This window comes from Canis aureus, chromosome 35 (assembly GCF_053574225.1).
Source record: "Canis aureus isolate CA01 chromosome 35, VMU_Caureus_v.1.0, whole genome shotgun sequence".
Classification (NCBI taxonomy): domain Eukaryota; kingdom Metazoa; phylum Chordata; class Mammalia; order Carnivora; family Canidae; genus Canis; species Canis aureus.
In genome coordinates this window covers 13,986,274-14,001,818 of record NC_135645.1, presented here as the reverse complement: position 1 = coordinate 14,001,818, position 15,545 = coordinate 13,986,274, and the positions used below count along the sequence as shown (strand labels likewise).

At 38.5% G+C, this 15,545-nt stretch overlaps 1 protein-coding gene and 1 long non-coding RNA gene across 8 annotated transcripts in view; one reads left to right on the top strand and one right to left on the bottom strand.

The window, feature by feature from the left end:
• Positions 1-6,365: 6,365 nt before the first annotated feature.
• On the bottom strand, positions 6,366-9,511 carry LOC144305283 (uncharacterized). Its single transcript, XR_013372337.1, has 2 exons — positions 8,600-9,511; positions 6,366-7,797 (listed from the first exon to the last, which is right to left on the bottom strand). It is a non-coding gene; the product is annotated as an uncharacterized LOC144305283 (long non-coding RNA).
• The window catches only part of GTPBP8 (GTP binding protein 8), a 75,665-nt gene continuing 69,217 nt past the window's right edge, over positions 9,098-15,545 (top strand). For 3 of the 7 annotated variants that reach the window (XR_013372335.1, XM_077884008.1, XM_077884010.1), the window contains exons 1-4: positions 9,103-9,469; positions 11,621-11,719; positions 13,691-13,821; positions 14,984-15,083. Coding sequence is in view for 5 of the 7 variants with exons in the window: in XM_077884008.1 (XP_077740134.1) it covers positions 9,134-9,469; positions 11,621-11,719; positions 13,691-13,821; positions 14,984-15,083 (666 nt within the window). In the remaining 2 variants the exon portion in view is untranslated. Of the gene's footprint in view, positions 9,470-11,620; positions 11,720-13,690; positions 13,822-14,983; positions 15,084-15,545 lie in introns of all 7 variants that reach the window. The other 4 variants (XR_013372336.1, XM_077884009.1, XM_077884011.1 and 1 more) reach the window with 4 other exon arrangements.

The window sequence follows — 15,545 nt, the reverse complement described above, 5'->3', positions numbered from 1 at the left end:
TTAGAAATATGTCATTGAGTATTTAATATTTGTCTTAGTCCAGTTTTTTGTTTTGTTTTTTGTTGTCGTTGTTGTTTTGTTTTGTTTTTTGGCCTTAGGCCAGTTTGGAAGCAAATAGCAACTCCTTGTCCCCTGGGATATTAGTATTAATGAAGAAGACTCAATCCACAGATTGGAACTAATATGGGGGAAGTGACATGCTGAAATATTTCTTAAACATCTTTTTTTATTAATGCCTTACTTATATTCTTTTATACCACTGTTTTCTTCTTCCAAAATATATTCCCTTGTAGTACAAATATTACATAATTCCTCCAAGGTCTCCAATTTCTACTTGCCTCCCTATTTCGTGCTGCATTTTTGGTTGAGAGTAATGTCTTCACAAAGGACATCCATGTCCTATGCCCTAGAGTATGTGAATATGTTACTCTACATGGCAAAAAGGATTTTGCAAATGTGACTGAACTAAGGAGCTTGAAATGGGGAGATTATTTTGCCTTATTTGAGTGAGTCCAATATAAGCATAAGTTTTTCATAAATAAGGAGAAAAGGGAGAACAGAGTCAGAGTCAAAGAGAGGGATAGAAGATGCTATATGCTGGCTTTGAGGATGGAGGAAGGTATCATGAGCCAAGGATTTCAGGCTGCTGCTAGAAACTGGTAAAGACAAGGAAGAAGAATCTCCTCTAGAGCTTCCAGAAGGAACACAACCTTGCCAACACCTTGATTTTAGCCCAGAAATTAAAGCCATTTCTGATTTCTGACCTCCAGAACTGTAAGACAATAAATTTGTGTTGTTATAAGTCACTAACTTACTTTATTACAGTAGCAATAGGAAATTAATACATCATTTAATCACTGTGGTACTGGTATAACTTTCCACAGTATGTATAAAGGCCTGCTATGATTCTATTTTATAATTCTGCCTCCTTTATCAGGCCCATTCCTAATATTTGTGGAGCCAGGTGAGAGTGCAGGTACAGGCCAAATATTTTAAAGTTATAAATCAAGATAACAAATTGTTAAAAAAAATATGTTCTGTCTTCCTATCTTAACAAATATACCTTGAAACAAATTTTTTAATGTAACCTGTGATTTGTATAAGAAAAAATGTTGGCAAGATATCAAAGATGGCTGAATTTAATTACTATTATGTAGTCTAAGTGTTCTCTTAATGGTCCTTCTATGTTTGGATGAGATATAAGCCTTTATGTAATTATGTCATAAATCCTTTTCTTGTTTCTACACAATTTAGTTTCCCCACTCATATGAATTGATCACTCATATGCTTTGCCTAGCTTCTTATCTATTTGGGGTTAGCTATATACATATTTTTTATAATGTACTAAAGTTATTTTATTCTAGATATTAATCCCCTTAGCTGACTCATGCTTCCAATAAATAGTTTAGAAGAAGAGAAAAGGCTACCTATTTTTATCTTAAACTTTGACTCAAAGACAGAATATAGCATTATCTGATGGATTTGAAACTTGTATTTTGTTGTCTTGTTTTTTTTTTTACCAACATAAGAATCTTATCACTTTATTGGTTTAGATTATTTATATTTATTATGTTGCTGTGATATGAGGTCTTATTTCAGCCATCTTATTTTTAATTCTCTATTTACCATTCTATTTAAGGTTATCTACTTTTTTTTTCCTAATACTTCCATTAGAAAAATGCAATTTCCTTGTTTTATTTTAAAAGATCTACATCCTGGTTTCAGTCTTACAGTGGATTCTCCAACTTGATAAGTTTATATTCATGCTTATTTTTCACTATAAAGTGTTAAAGTTTATCAATACCTAAATCTTCTCTCCACCGTAAAACCAAGACAAACCTCCAAGCTTACTCTTTTGTCCCTAGGGTCTTACATACCCACACTTACCCCATGTTGGTAGCTTCCAGAGCAGTGCTACTGGAAAGATAGTTCATAAACCAGTGCTGGTCCACAAATGGATATCAGTTTGCAATTAAAAAAAAAAAAAAAAAAGCTTTATGCCAGTGTAAATCACTCTATTACTAAGCTTTTAGTTTAGTTCAGCTGACTTTTTTTCTTAGCAAGATTTTCTCAATAAAAGAAGCAGTGTACTGATTTGATGTACATTCCCACACAAGCTCCTTATCTCATTGAGATGGATAACAAACTGTTCTTTGAATGGCCCTTTGAGTAGCACTGGTCTAGACCAGACTTTTGGTTCTAGATTTTAGAATATGTTTTTGTGTGTCACTGTTTGGTCAATAAAATTTACTAAGCTTGATTTTTATTTTATTTAATGCTTTAAAAATGCTACTTTACTCTTTTCTTGCATCCAGTGTTGCCACTCAGAAAATTTAGTCTGACTTTTATTGCTTAGTAGTTAACCTGCATTTATCCTCTAGAAACTTGTAGCATTTGTTTTTTTTGAATTTGGTGCTCTAAAATGTCAATTTAATATGTCTAGGTATAGAGTTTTATCATATGTCTTGATGATATATTGATATACATATAAGCCCTTTCAAACACATATCTTCCATTCTGGAAACTTCCAATAATTCTTTTTTTAAAGATCTCTTTTATTATTTATTTATTTACTTACTTAATTGAGAGAGAGAGAGAGAGAGAGAACAAGCTGGGAGAGATAACAGGGGGGAGGGAGTGGGAAGGACAAAGAATCTCCAGCAGACTTTACTCTGAGTGCAAAGCCCAGTGCAGGACTCTATCTCATGACCCTGAGATCATGACCTGAGACAAAAATCAAGAGTCAGATGCTCAACTGACTGAGCCACTCAAGTACCCCAATAATTATTTTTCAAATACTAATATCCCTCCATTTATTTTACTGTGACTCCAATCATACTGATAGTAACATTTCCTCTCCTATACCCAACAGGTCTTAACTTTTTAATTTTTTTAATTTATTTTTAAAGATTTTATTTTTAAGTAATCTCTATACCCAGCATGGGACTCAAACTTACAACCCCAAGACCAAGAGTCACATGCTTCACCAACTGAGCCAGCTAAGTAGAACAACTTTTTAATTTTTTATCTCATTACCACCTCCTAATGCTTAGAACTTTACCCCTTTCTTAGAATATTCTCCAAACTGATTGTCCATGTCACTATTTTGTTCTTCAGCTGATTGTCCATGTCACTATTTTGTTCTTCAGCCATATTCATTCTATTATTCAGTTATGAAATCCAACCATTGGGATCTTTACATCAACAATAATATATTAATATCCAATATTTCTAATTGATTCTTCTTTGAAGCTTCCTGTTTCATATTTCCTATATTCTCCCGTATTTCTCCGATAATATTTACTGTTTTTATTTTAAATTCTTTGTGCACCAGGTCTGTTCACTGTACTACTTCCAGAATGATTTTTTTTCCTTCAGGGCTCATAATATGAGTCTGTGAGCTCAATTATCATGGTAAAATTAGTTAGCTACCTTGGCAAATAACAAATATCTGGGGAGAAGAGCGAAGGTCTAGGCCCTGGTTTGTATTGGTTTATGCGGTAGAGGAGAACATCACAGCATGAAGACTCTAACATTACATTCTATATTTAACCACTCCTGTGCCCTCCACCTATGAGGGCCTGCCTATCAGGTAACTGCCTGGTATTTCTACCCTAGGCATTACTCCTTTATAAAAGCAATCATAAAACAAAACAAATGTACTGTCCAGCCCATGAGGAGAGTGAGTAAGCAGATTGGAAGGATGAATGGTCAAGGATCTAGTTGCACTCAACAGCAGCTAAGCATTGCAGCAGAGCACACCTGGTCAACCTAGGATCTGCTATTCATACCAATTCAACCACTATCATTCAGTGCCAACTACTCTCTAGAACCCCCATACTTCATTATAGGTAGCTGACCTAGCTACCTCCCACAAAGTTCTAGTTTAAAAAGACTAAAGAAGACTAGAGAAGGTTCTGCTAAAAAGACTAGAGAAGGTTTGTCCCACTTTTTAAAAAATCTCCAGGGAAGTTATTTGTATTTAGAGCAGAACCTAACGTAACTGACTTACCTACAAGTGAACAGTTTCATAGTAAGTGCAGATGAGGAACTTCTTACTTTTAAATTTTTTTACCTTAAAAAGGTACCTGGGTATCTCACTCAGTGGAGCCTCCCATTCTTGGTTTCAGCTCTGGTCGTGATCTCAGGATCGTGGGATCGAGCCTGGAGTCAGGCTGTGTGCTCAGTGTGGAGTCTGCCTAGGATTCTTTCCTCCTCCTTCTCCCTCCCACTCTTATCCTCCCCCTACTCTCTCTCAAATTAACTAATTATTTAAATTTTTTAACCTTTTAATCAATGTACAGAAAAGAGTTAACATAGCAGGCCTATGACTGCAATCTCCAGAAGGGCTTGTTTACAGACTGACACTTGGCTGGTGTCTGGGAACTTGATTAGAAAATGTTACCTAAATGACAAGAGTGGCTCAGTGTAACCTCTACTGTTTGTATGAAAGATAAAATGAGGTTTATACTGAGCACCTGCTTTCCTTCCAAGAGTCTGGAATTTCAGTGACTAGAGTCAGTTACTACTACATGAACAGCCTGCAATACAAATGCTAGAGTCTAGGCTCAAGTAAGTGTTCCTGGGAGACATTTCTCACATTATGGGCAGAATCAGGTGCATCCTGTGCAACTCCACTGGGAAAGGACTCATAGAAACTTGTGGCTGATTGACCTCCAGACATTACCTTGAGTGCCTTCCCCTTTACCAGTTTTGCTTTGTGTATTTTCACTGTGATAAATCATAGCCAAAAGTACAATCACATGCTGAGCACTGTGAGTCCTCCTAATCTGGGGAGGACTGAATTCTGAGCACTGAATCTGGGGAGTAGTCTTGGGAACACGTGACAAATCTATTTGTAAGTGAATTAAGTGATCTGAATATATCTCAACAGCTCTGCCCCTGGAATGCATCTCATCTACTCAGGGTGCCAGAGAACACACCATTCACTTACAATAAAGCAATGAAGATATAGATTAGAGATATACTACAAGGTAAATTTACCCATTAAAATAACTTGGTCAATTAGGCAAAAAGAATTAAAATGTTAATGAAGTCATCAGTGAGAACAGCAAAATCCATGCTTTTTTTTTTTTCTGGCAAAAAAAAAAATGAACCTGAGTAATATAAAAACACAAGTTGAAGAGTGTTTTAAAATATTTTAATAGCTTAAGTATGACAGAAATCAAACACACAATTACAAATGAGAAAAACTGACTACATGAAACATTTTTTTTCTATTGAGAAAAACAACTTTGAAGGAAGTGAAGCTCTACATTACCCTTCCTCCAAACCCAAATCATTCTAAGAACTCACCTCCTACACATGAGCACTGTCTGATATTTAATCTCCAGATCTCTTTAAAGAAATCTCTTAGTACAGCAGGCACAACCTTAAAAGAAAGCTCAAAAGGCTTCTCTGAAGGAAAAACCCTCTCTGAAGTTAGAGAGAGTCTCTAAAGCGACATTAATGAAATATAAAGTGAAACTAAATTATGTGTTGAGTTCCAGAGGAAGAGGATCATCTCTGTTGTTCTAGATTGATGGTAAAACAATGAATCTCAAGAATAATTTACAATCCAGTTAGAACATTAAAGAAACAAGTCATACATCACATTGCATGTGTGCACCATAAACTTGTGTCAACATGTTAGGGGATATCTAATGTACATTTTTTAAAAGATTGTATTTATGTATTTATTTATATGAAATAGAAATAAAAAAAGAAAGAAATAGCATGAGCACAAGCAGGAGTGCGGGGGAAGAGGCAGAAGGAAAAGGAGAAGCTGGCTGCCCGCTAAGCATGGAGCCCAACAAGGGGCTCGATCCCAGGGTCCTGAGGCGAAGGCAGACATCTAACTGACTGAGCCACCCTGGGGGCCCCTAACGCACCTTTTTAAATGTATTTTTAATTGATTGATTGATTAATTTTAAAGAGAAAGTGTGTGAGAGAGAGTGGGGGCAGGGAGCATGGGAGTGGGAAGGAGAAACTTTTGCAGACTCTGCAATGAGTGCAAAGCCCAACTCAGGGTTCCATCTCATGATCCTGACATCACCACCTGAGTGGAAACCAAGAGTTGGATGCTTAACCAACTGCACTAGCCAGGGATCCCTAATGCACTTTTTTATTTTTTATTTTTATTTTTTTAAGAAACTTTTTAAAAACATTTTATTTATTTAATCCATGAGAGACACACAGAGAGAGTCAGAGATATAGGCAGAGGGAGAAGCAGGCTCCATTCAGGGAGCCTGATGTGGGACTTGATCCCGGGACTCTGGGATCATGCCCTGAGCCTAAGGTAGATGTGCAATTGCTGAGCCACCCAGGCATCCCCCTAATGTACATTTTTTAAATAAAATGAGCTGTTGTGCAGAAAACTTGAGAAAAATATAATTAAATGCATTTTAAATTTACTGCATTCATTCAGATAGTAGTCATTACAACCTAAGCGATTTAAGTTACATGTGGAAAGTTCTTCCATGGTGCTCCCATTCATATAATGCCTCCTCCTTCTTCCTTTCTCCCAATATTTTCTTCCTATTACAAGAGTTGGAGGTCCCTATTAGATGGTGACACTGTTTTTCTTTTATTCCTGGCACCTAGGTCAATTCCAGGCATAGCAGGCACTTAATACATGTTAATTACTATTACTAGGGAAGAGTATGGTAGGAAAATGTTTTGTGTCAATTGGACACTGAGATCTTTACCTTTCTCTGCATCTAGAAGTGAGTTTTCTAGAATTTCTGCCTTTGCTTCTGGCAGAGCATGCAAACTTCTTGGCCTTAGATGAGAGTTGATCTACGTGTATGCTATGCTTGCTAATTTGCTGATGTTATTGACTCTATCTACCTAGTTCAGCCTACAGTGTTTGCCTTCTCAGTGTCTTAGATGGATTCCCTAAATTTGACACCTATAGAATTTGAACATAAGTTGAGATCACCCCAGAACTAACGGCCAATCATTATAGAGACAGACATTACTGAGGGAACAATTGAGATAACCCTGTCCTAATGCTAAGATCCTGCCACTGTTCTACCTGTGTTCCTCCCATTCTCATTAGATGAAGGTGACAGAGTAATACTATGGCATTTAGGCCAGCCAGATTGTAGCAATAAACGCTAATGCTAAGGAATATATGCAAAGTATATAATACCTCCCCAAGTCATACTAAGTAGTAAGATCTTGTTAATTTTGTGGTAAACTACCTTCTAAACTGTCAAACACAAGGTACTTTTTCTCAGGAGGATGAACCATAAACACATCCTGAACTCTGCTGATTTTCACAATGTAACTAGATTACTGACCTTTACCAAAGATGATAAATACCCACTGGATGAGGAAATACTGTGAGTGGAAGGGAGACTTAAACTCCCTAAAGTCCAGCCAATACAGTAAGGGAGAATAACATTTGGCTTGCCTAATCTGCTGTCACAGGTACTTAACTTCAAGCCCTAAAGCTCTACCATGACTTCTAATAGGGTTGAAATTTACCTAGGACATTCCAACTATCCTACAAGTCTGACGGCTCTGGATTTACACGAGGAACCACACAACATCCTACAGTGCTATATTAATCAGGACTCTTGGTTGCAGCCAATCCATGTCATATACAGTCCAGTAAAGGTGAAGGTGAGGAACATGATGACTTGTGTGACTGAAGAGCTGAAGGACAGAGAACATGATAGTCAACATAGCTCATCAGGAGTTATGCTGCCTGGACCCCCGCTTCTTGATATTGTTTTTCTTTGTGTGTTAGCATCATTGTCTCTTCAAGCGCCTTTGGTGTCCTCCATGTAGCTGGGAAGAATGGCCGTCATGAGTGCTGGACTCACATTCTACCACTGTGACTTAATGGCAGAGCCAGCTGCCCATCTGACTTCAACATAATGGCTACACACACACACACACACAGACACACACACACACAACCTCGTGACTCATCTTTGGCTTTTTCCTAAGCATTCATCATCTAATATATTCCGTGTTTTACTTATTTGTTGTCTCAAGACAATAACATGGGGACAGAATTAACATTTCTGTTTAATTTACTCTCTGATACATCTCCAGCGTCTAGTGTAGCACTTGCCATATAGTTGGTGCTCATTACATATTTGATGAATTAACAAATGATGGAATCTTGCAGGGGATGCCTTACCACTCTGTTAGATAATGTACCCTACAGTATTATACAGGGGAGTACACAGTGCTTCAGTACATGAATACAATCCTCATTTATCGGCCTCTCCCAGCTTCTTTCTGTTTAGCAAAATACATGCTAACTTCAGTGCTGTGGACCTAGACCCAGGAGGGATTTGCAGAGTTCCCCGGGGAAGAGCGATGCCCTTGGGACAATTCAAGCCCTATCTCACCTCCTTGTTATGTTTGCAAACTCTGCATGATTTAAGTAGCTGCTTGGTTTCCTAATCCACGTTCCTCTTCCCCACTGGGATTTAAATCTTATTCTGAATCGAAGGCCTGAAACCCTGCCCAGCCAGGAGGCTAGGTCCTTTGCAGAGGGAGCTACTTCACCCAGACAGACCCCCTGGAACCCACATGCTGCCAACCGTCAGTCAAGCTATCACAAGAACACCTAGGGTACCATGGCAACACCCCATCCACCAGACTGAATCTTTTAACACTGATGTGGCCTGATTTTCCCGGACTTTTGACAGTTTCCTCTGGGACTGTGCATCCATCGCAGCTCTACAACAGCTCATCACATCTCCGCCGAGTGATGGGAACGTCCGCATCAACGTCGATGATCCGTGACACCACCGGATACAGCGAGGGGTAAACAGGCCTGGAATCTACCAGAGTTTCACACATCTGCTCCTTCGTTTGATACTCAAGGGCCACGCAGCCCGAATATGTCTTTTCACCTCTGTAACTGTCTAACAACCGCTTCACGGTGATAATACATGTCAAAGGCACAGTCGTCAGCGAGCGGCTACGTGTGACTCAACCATCAGTTCCTGAGTCCCCCGCGCCCCCACCCCCGCAAGGAAACCTCCGCCTCGAGCTCTGGGGCGGAAACGCGTGAGGCCGGAGGAGACTACAATTCCCAGCAGGCGTAGCGGGAGCGGCGCGTCACCCAGGCGCAGACCACACGCCGCGGGGCTTGTGGGAGCGCAAAATGACCGCGCGGGGGTTGCGGCGAGCCGCGAGCAGGCTCCTGGAGCGGCCGGCGGTTCCGGGCCGCGTGAGCCGAGCTTGCAGCGCTTTCCGCACCTTCGCGGAAGTTCTCAGGCTGCCCCAGAGACAAATGACGAAGCTCGCGTTCCCCTTACGGGAGCTGGAGCGGCAGCTCACACCGGACTCGAGGGTGGGCCTCCACGTGAAGACCTTTGACCCGAGCCTGGAGGCCATCTCCCGGGCGGAGAGCGTCTTCACCGCCGGCGGCCGGCACCGCATCCAGTACGTCAGCTCCGCCGTGCGTCTCGACCACGCCCCGGACCTCCCTCACCCTGAGGTGAGAGCCGCCCCTGCCCCCGGGTCGCGGCGGCTGGGGCCTCCTGCCCTCACCTGTCGTTGGCACCGACAGAGATTTTCTTTTCTTTTTTTTTTACTTTTATTTTTATTTTTATTTTTATTTTTATTTTTATTTATTTATTTATTTATTTATTTATTTATTTATTTATTTATTTATTTTTGAGAGATTTTCCAACTCTGTGTGGACGCATAGAATTATTTTAACTAAATCCGCATAGAATCTGCGCATAGAATTTAACGAAAACATGTGTAGTTTTAGTTATTTTGGGGTAAATGAATATGGAAAAGATAGCGAAGCCCAAACCAGTTCAAAAAACAAAACAAAAAAAAACCTGACTGGCCTTTTGTGACCTCTTTCTCTTTTAATGAAAGTGGGGAAAACGTGCCGAGAGGAACGAGACAGACGAGTGAAGAAAATGAAAAGTCTTCATAGTCCCACAAATGTGGTGGTGGCCCTTAAACGTACGTCATTTTCACCCAGTCTCGGTTTCCTGTCCAAAAAATAATAATCACATATACATGGCAACCACGTAGGTTTATGGTCTTAAACAGCGTGAGTGAAATTCCACGGAGAGTGCCTTTAACGCGTGCCTCACGGATGTCATTACTTGGGACTGCACCAGGGCGGTGGAAACTGTCCTTCTAATTACAACTGGTGTGATAGTTTGAATAGTGGGAACTAAGGGTGTAGGGAGGTCATTTAAAGATTTTGAGATAGTATCGTATTTTGACTGAAGCTTCTGAATTCCGGACTTTTTGTGTAATTCGTTTTTTGTTTTTTTTTTTAAATTCAGTCTTACTCATACTGTTATTGGATTTAATCCGGCAGAGCATTTGAAATTTATGCAGGACTCAGATCAACTCCTGTTGAAGGACAGACCCCAGTCTTGCAAAATATTTAGCGTCCCCCGGCCCCACCCACACTGAGTGCCACCCAGTCGTATCCATAAGTAGAAATACTCTTACAGATTCCCAAAGCCCCCCCCCCCCAAAGGGTGATACCACCTTCACCAAGAACCACTGGTTGGGGGCAGCGGTTCAGCGACGCCTTCGGCCCAGAGTGTGACCCCGGGTCCTGGATCCAGTCCCACGTCAGGCTCCCTGCATGGAGCCTGCTCCTCCCTCTGCCCGTGTCTCTCTCTCTCTCTCTCTCTCTCATGTGAAATAAATCTTAAAAAAAAAAAAAAAAAAAGAACCACTGGTTAGTATTGTACCTCCTTCAATACCATGTTAAAAAGCAGCGTCATGTATATTAATGGTTAGTATCAGGAACATTATGTTTCTTTCTAGGCTATAGAAGTCTAAAGGGGAAAACTTTAATTGGAGTGAGAGGTCAAGGGGGAGGAATAACCTATAAATACAGTGGTGTTACAGTCTACTCTGGGATTTTTTTTTTTTTAGGGAAAAATCAGTTTCCCGGCAGTTTCAGACTTGTAGTTGTACTTGAGAATAAGTTTTGTTGGAATGCATCTAGTTTTTAACTTCAAAAAGCTTTGTAAATATGGAATGCTTAATAAATGTCCCAGATATTCTTGAGTAGCATAATGTAATTCAAGGCACAGGTTCTGGATATAGATGTTCCGAGTTTAAATTCCCACTTCTTCCCTTTCTAGCTATATAATTTTGGGCCGCTTTTTTAGCCTCTCTCTGCCTCTAGTTTTATCATTTGTAAAATGGGGATAATAGTATTACCTACCTTATAGAGATACTGTAAAAATAGGTAAGAAAACATTCTTTTTTAAGATTTTATTTATTTATTCATGAGAGACACACAGAGGCGGAGACACAGGCAGAGGGAGAAGCAGGCTCCCTGTGGGGAGCTCCATGTGGGACTCGATTCCAGGACCCCAGGATCACTACCTGAGCTGAGGGCAGATCATCAACCACTGAGCCACCCAGGTGTCCCTAGATAATAAAATTTACGTTAAGTGCTTTGAACAGTACGTGGCACTGGGAATCATTCAGTAGATAGTAGCTATATGTTAGAATTTGAGGTTTGACTGAACATAAACCACCTTTCTACATGGCTAGGCAAGACAATAGTCTGACAGATTTTTGCAGCTAATACAACATATAACAAAAATGAATATATATACCTAGTATTCAGTTATCTTCTTTTTCCTTGTATAAGGTATGTTTTATAGGCAGAAGCAATGTTGGAAAATCCTCTCTAATAAAAGCCTTATTTTCACTGGCCCCAGACGTCGAAGTCAGAGTCTCCAAAAAGCCGGTATGTTGAAGGAAAAGGTTGGGGAGGTGAGATATAAAAGAAATAGCTACTGAAATTAAAACATGTCTGAACTATCTCTGAAATGACTAAAGTGACTAATGTTGAGAGTTACAAGCAGTCATACTTGTTAAGTTCCTAGAACAATGATTTCTTTCAAACAAGTAGTAAAGTGAGACATTTTATTAATGCCTTTATATTTTCCTGAAGAAAAAGGAAGTATGTCTGGATTTTAGTTGTCTTGCCAGTTTCTTGAGGATATCTTTTGTCCAAATCTTTTCAAAAGAGTTGCCAGGTTAAGTGTTCTATTGCCGTTCTGTATTCGTTTAAGAATGATCATCTAGTTCCACACTGATTTTATTTTATTTTTTATTAATAATAAATTTATTTTTATAGGTGTTCAATTTGTCAACATACAGAATAACACCCAGTGCTCATCCCGTCAAGTGCCCACCTCAGTGCCCGCCACCCAGTCACCCCCACCCCCCGCCCACCTCCCCTTCCACCACCCCTAGTTCGTTTCCCAGAGTTAGGAGTCTTTCATGTTCTGTCTCCCTTTCTGATATTTCCCACTTATTTTTTCTCCTTTCCCCTTTATTCCCTGTCACTATTTTTTATATTCCCCAAATGAATGATTTTAGAGGAAACTGCTTTGAAGTGGTTTTTTTTCTCCTATAATCTTGTATACTTTGCTAACTTCTTTCTCCCTCTCTTTTCCTACCCCTTCTCTCTTTATATATAGATGTAGATAAGATATAGAGATACTTGCATACATATACATATATATATTAGGTAGACCTCAGTTTACCCAGGGCCAAATTATGAGATTATCCCACCCAGTTTGCTATAGTAGCTTTCTGTCCTTTTTTAAATTTCCTTTACTCTTTCTCAATAATGCACACCACCAATATCTAAGATACCGTGTCCCTAAAACTCAGCCCTAGTTCCCCTCAGCTTATTATCTATCCATGGCAAACGTTCCCACTAACCTACGGCTCACTGCCCCCCCTTTCCTTGCGTTGGAACCCTTCCATGAAGCTTCACTAGTCTTCTCTTGCTCCCCATTTCTTCATATAGTTGATTCCCTGGCTCCATTGCTGATGCTAATGATTGTTATAATTCATTAAACCTCCTATCCTTAGGCCTTCTCTGTCTCACCAAGTAATACAGCTAACCTCTCATTTCTAGGTAGGGTGGGTTGCCTTCCTGCTTTGAGAGGACAATGGAAGAAATGTATTCTTGACATTCCTCTGAAAATATTTGTTCTAATTCCAAACAATTTACTTTTTAAATTGTTTATCTTAATCTTTTGCTTTCTGATTAATAGTGCCATTGGACACGAGACCCTGACTTTTTATCATCTTTACATCGTTTTAGTTTAACATATATTTTATAGTGCTGTACATTCTTTTTAAAAATGGTTTAATGAAAGCACTAAAACCATCTAATGAAACATGCAAAACATGCTGATTCTAGGGAAGCAGTAGTCTATCAGGTTTTGCATCTAGGTTTTATGAAAACCTATATGACTGGCAGTAAGTATTTTTAGTTTAACCAATCTGTGCCATAATTTATTTCTCTTTAAAGTGGAAATATATTATTCATCAGAGAATACTGACTAATACGTGACACCATTACAAGGTAACTTTTCACTGAGAGAGAGAGCTAATGAAAAGACTCCCAACATATTTTGGGTACATATTCCTAATCAAAAGTTCTTCTAAGTCATATAGATTCTCTTAAGAATGAATTGGAGGGAAGAAGTAGTGTCATCTAAGCTTATCTCCAGCCACTTCTCTTTTATCCACTTCTCTTTTATCTTTTCCTGTATCATCATCAGCACAGCTAGGATTATATTCAGGACACTTAGGCTCTTAATAAATATTTGCTGATTGAATAGAAAATATTTTGAGTCATTAAACATGTAAAGGACATATTTTAAGAAAGCTTTTATTTTTCCATTTATTTTATCAGGGACACACAAAGAAAATGAATTTTTTCAAAGTTGGAAAATATTTTACATTGGTGGACATGCCAGGTTATGGCTATAGAGCTCCTGAAGATTTTGTTGACATGGTAGAAACCTATCTAAAAGAACGAAGGAAGTAAGGAAAAAATTTTCTTATAAGTTTAATCCAAAAGCACATTTTCATTAATGGAACATTAACATTCTCCACATTATGACTTCACATTAGCAAGTGACTTCTTTTAGAAAGTACATTTTACTCTCATAATATTCTGTAATATAATATTTAGGGCCAAGGTATATAATGCTTGCTTAATTTTTTTCCTATAGATTAGCTTAATGTTAAATTCAAGGGGTTTTCTAAATTGAGACTATAAATGTATTTCAGCAGAGTTCATTAATTTTCTTATGTTGTGGTATTTACCACATTTAAAAAAACCTCAGTATATTTAAATAAATAAATAAATAAACCTCAGTATATTTTAAATACTTTTTTAAAATATTTTATTTATTTATTCATCAGAGAGAGAGAGAGAGAGAGGCAGAGACACAGGCAGAGGGAGAAACAGGCTCCATGCACCGGGAGCCCGACGTGGGACTCGATCCCAGGTCTCCAGGACCACACCTTGGGCTGAAGGCGGCACTAAACTGCTGAGCCACCAGGGCTGCCCTATTTTAAATACTTCTGACACCACATCATCTATAAACGTTACTTTTGTTGTCTCCATAGGTAGTCAAATGGCAGTTCTATGTTTCAAGCATTACCACAACGTATAAAACAAACTTTTGAAGTATAAAGAAGTATCTGCAAGTATCTTGCTTGTTATAGCTTTACATAGAAACTAAGATGAAATATTTACACAAAAAAATACAAAACATAATGTGTCTGTTTTCTCTTACCTGTTAGTCTTAAAGTAATATTTGAAAATTTAGACATATTTTTGATAACTTATAGGTAATTGAGGTCATGTCTTGTTCTCCCACTAGAGTTCAAGCTTCTAAAGGAAGAGACTCACTCATCTTTGTGTCCAGTCCTTGGCAGGGGATCTTAGGTCCAATACTTGCTATTGAAATAAATTAATATTTAGTAAATGTAGTGATTGAAAGTAACAGCATTGAGATTTATTGGATTGTAGGATGGACTTCTGGTGAACCGAGAATTCCTTTTGCCTAAAAAAATCTTTAAATTTTGGAGTGAAAATTATCCAAAGGAAAAATTTCTTAGCGTAGTAAGGGTCAGGGGGAGAAATGAATGAGTATATTTTATATTGTCATTAATTTTTATTTCTGCATTCTTATAGTTTGATGAGAACATTTTTGTTAGTGGATAGTGTTGTTGGAATTCAAAAAACTGACAATATTGCCATAGGAATGTGTGAAGAATTTGCATTACCTTATGTGGTAAGTATTTCTTTTGAATTATGGTTGCTATTGGAAATACCAGTTTGTGTATATGCATGTGCACTTGAGTCTGTGTGTGTGTGTATGTGTGTGTGTGCCTGCTCTCTCTTTAGTGAGAGAGCAGATCTTACCTCTGCAAGAGTAGTTTTTGAATAATCTTTTTATCAGCCTTTAATAGGTAAGTTCTATGGTACTTCTATTTTCTTTTCTTTCTCTCAGCGTTAGGTTTTCAAAATTATAATCAAAGTATTTTTAAACTGTTCTTTTAGTGTTCTGAAGTGCTTTTCCCTTTCATTTTTTTTTAATGGCAATATAAATACTTGTCTAAAACATGTTAGTGGCTTTTTAACAGCAGTTTGCATATAGTACTTACCAAAATGTCAATGAAATTGCAACTGAAAAATTTGCTAGTTTTTGAAGTTTAAGAATCATTTCAAGAAAATAGCTGGCTCCAGCATACAC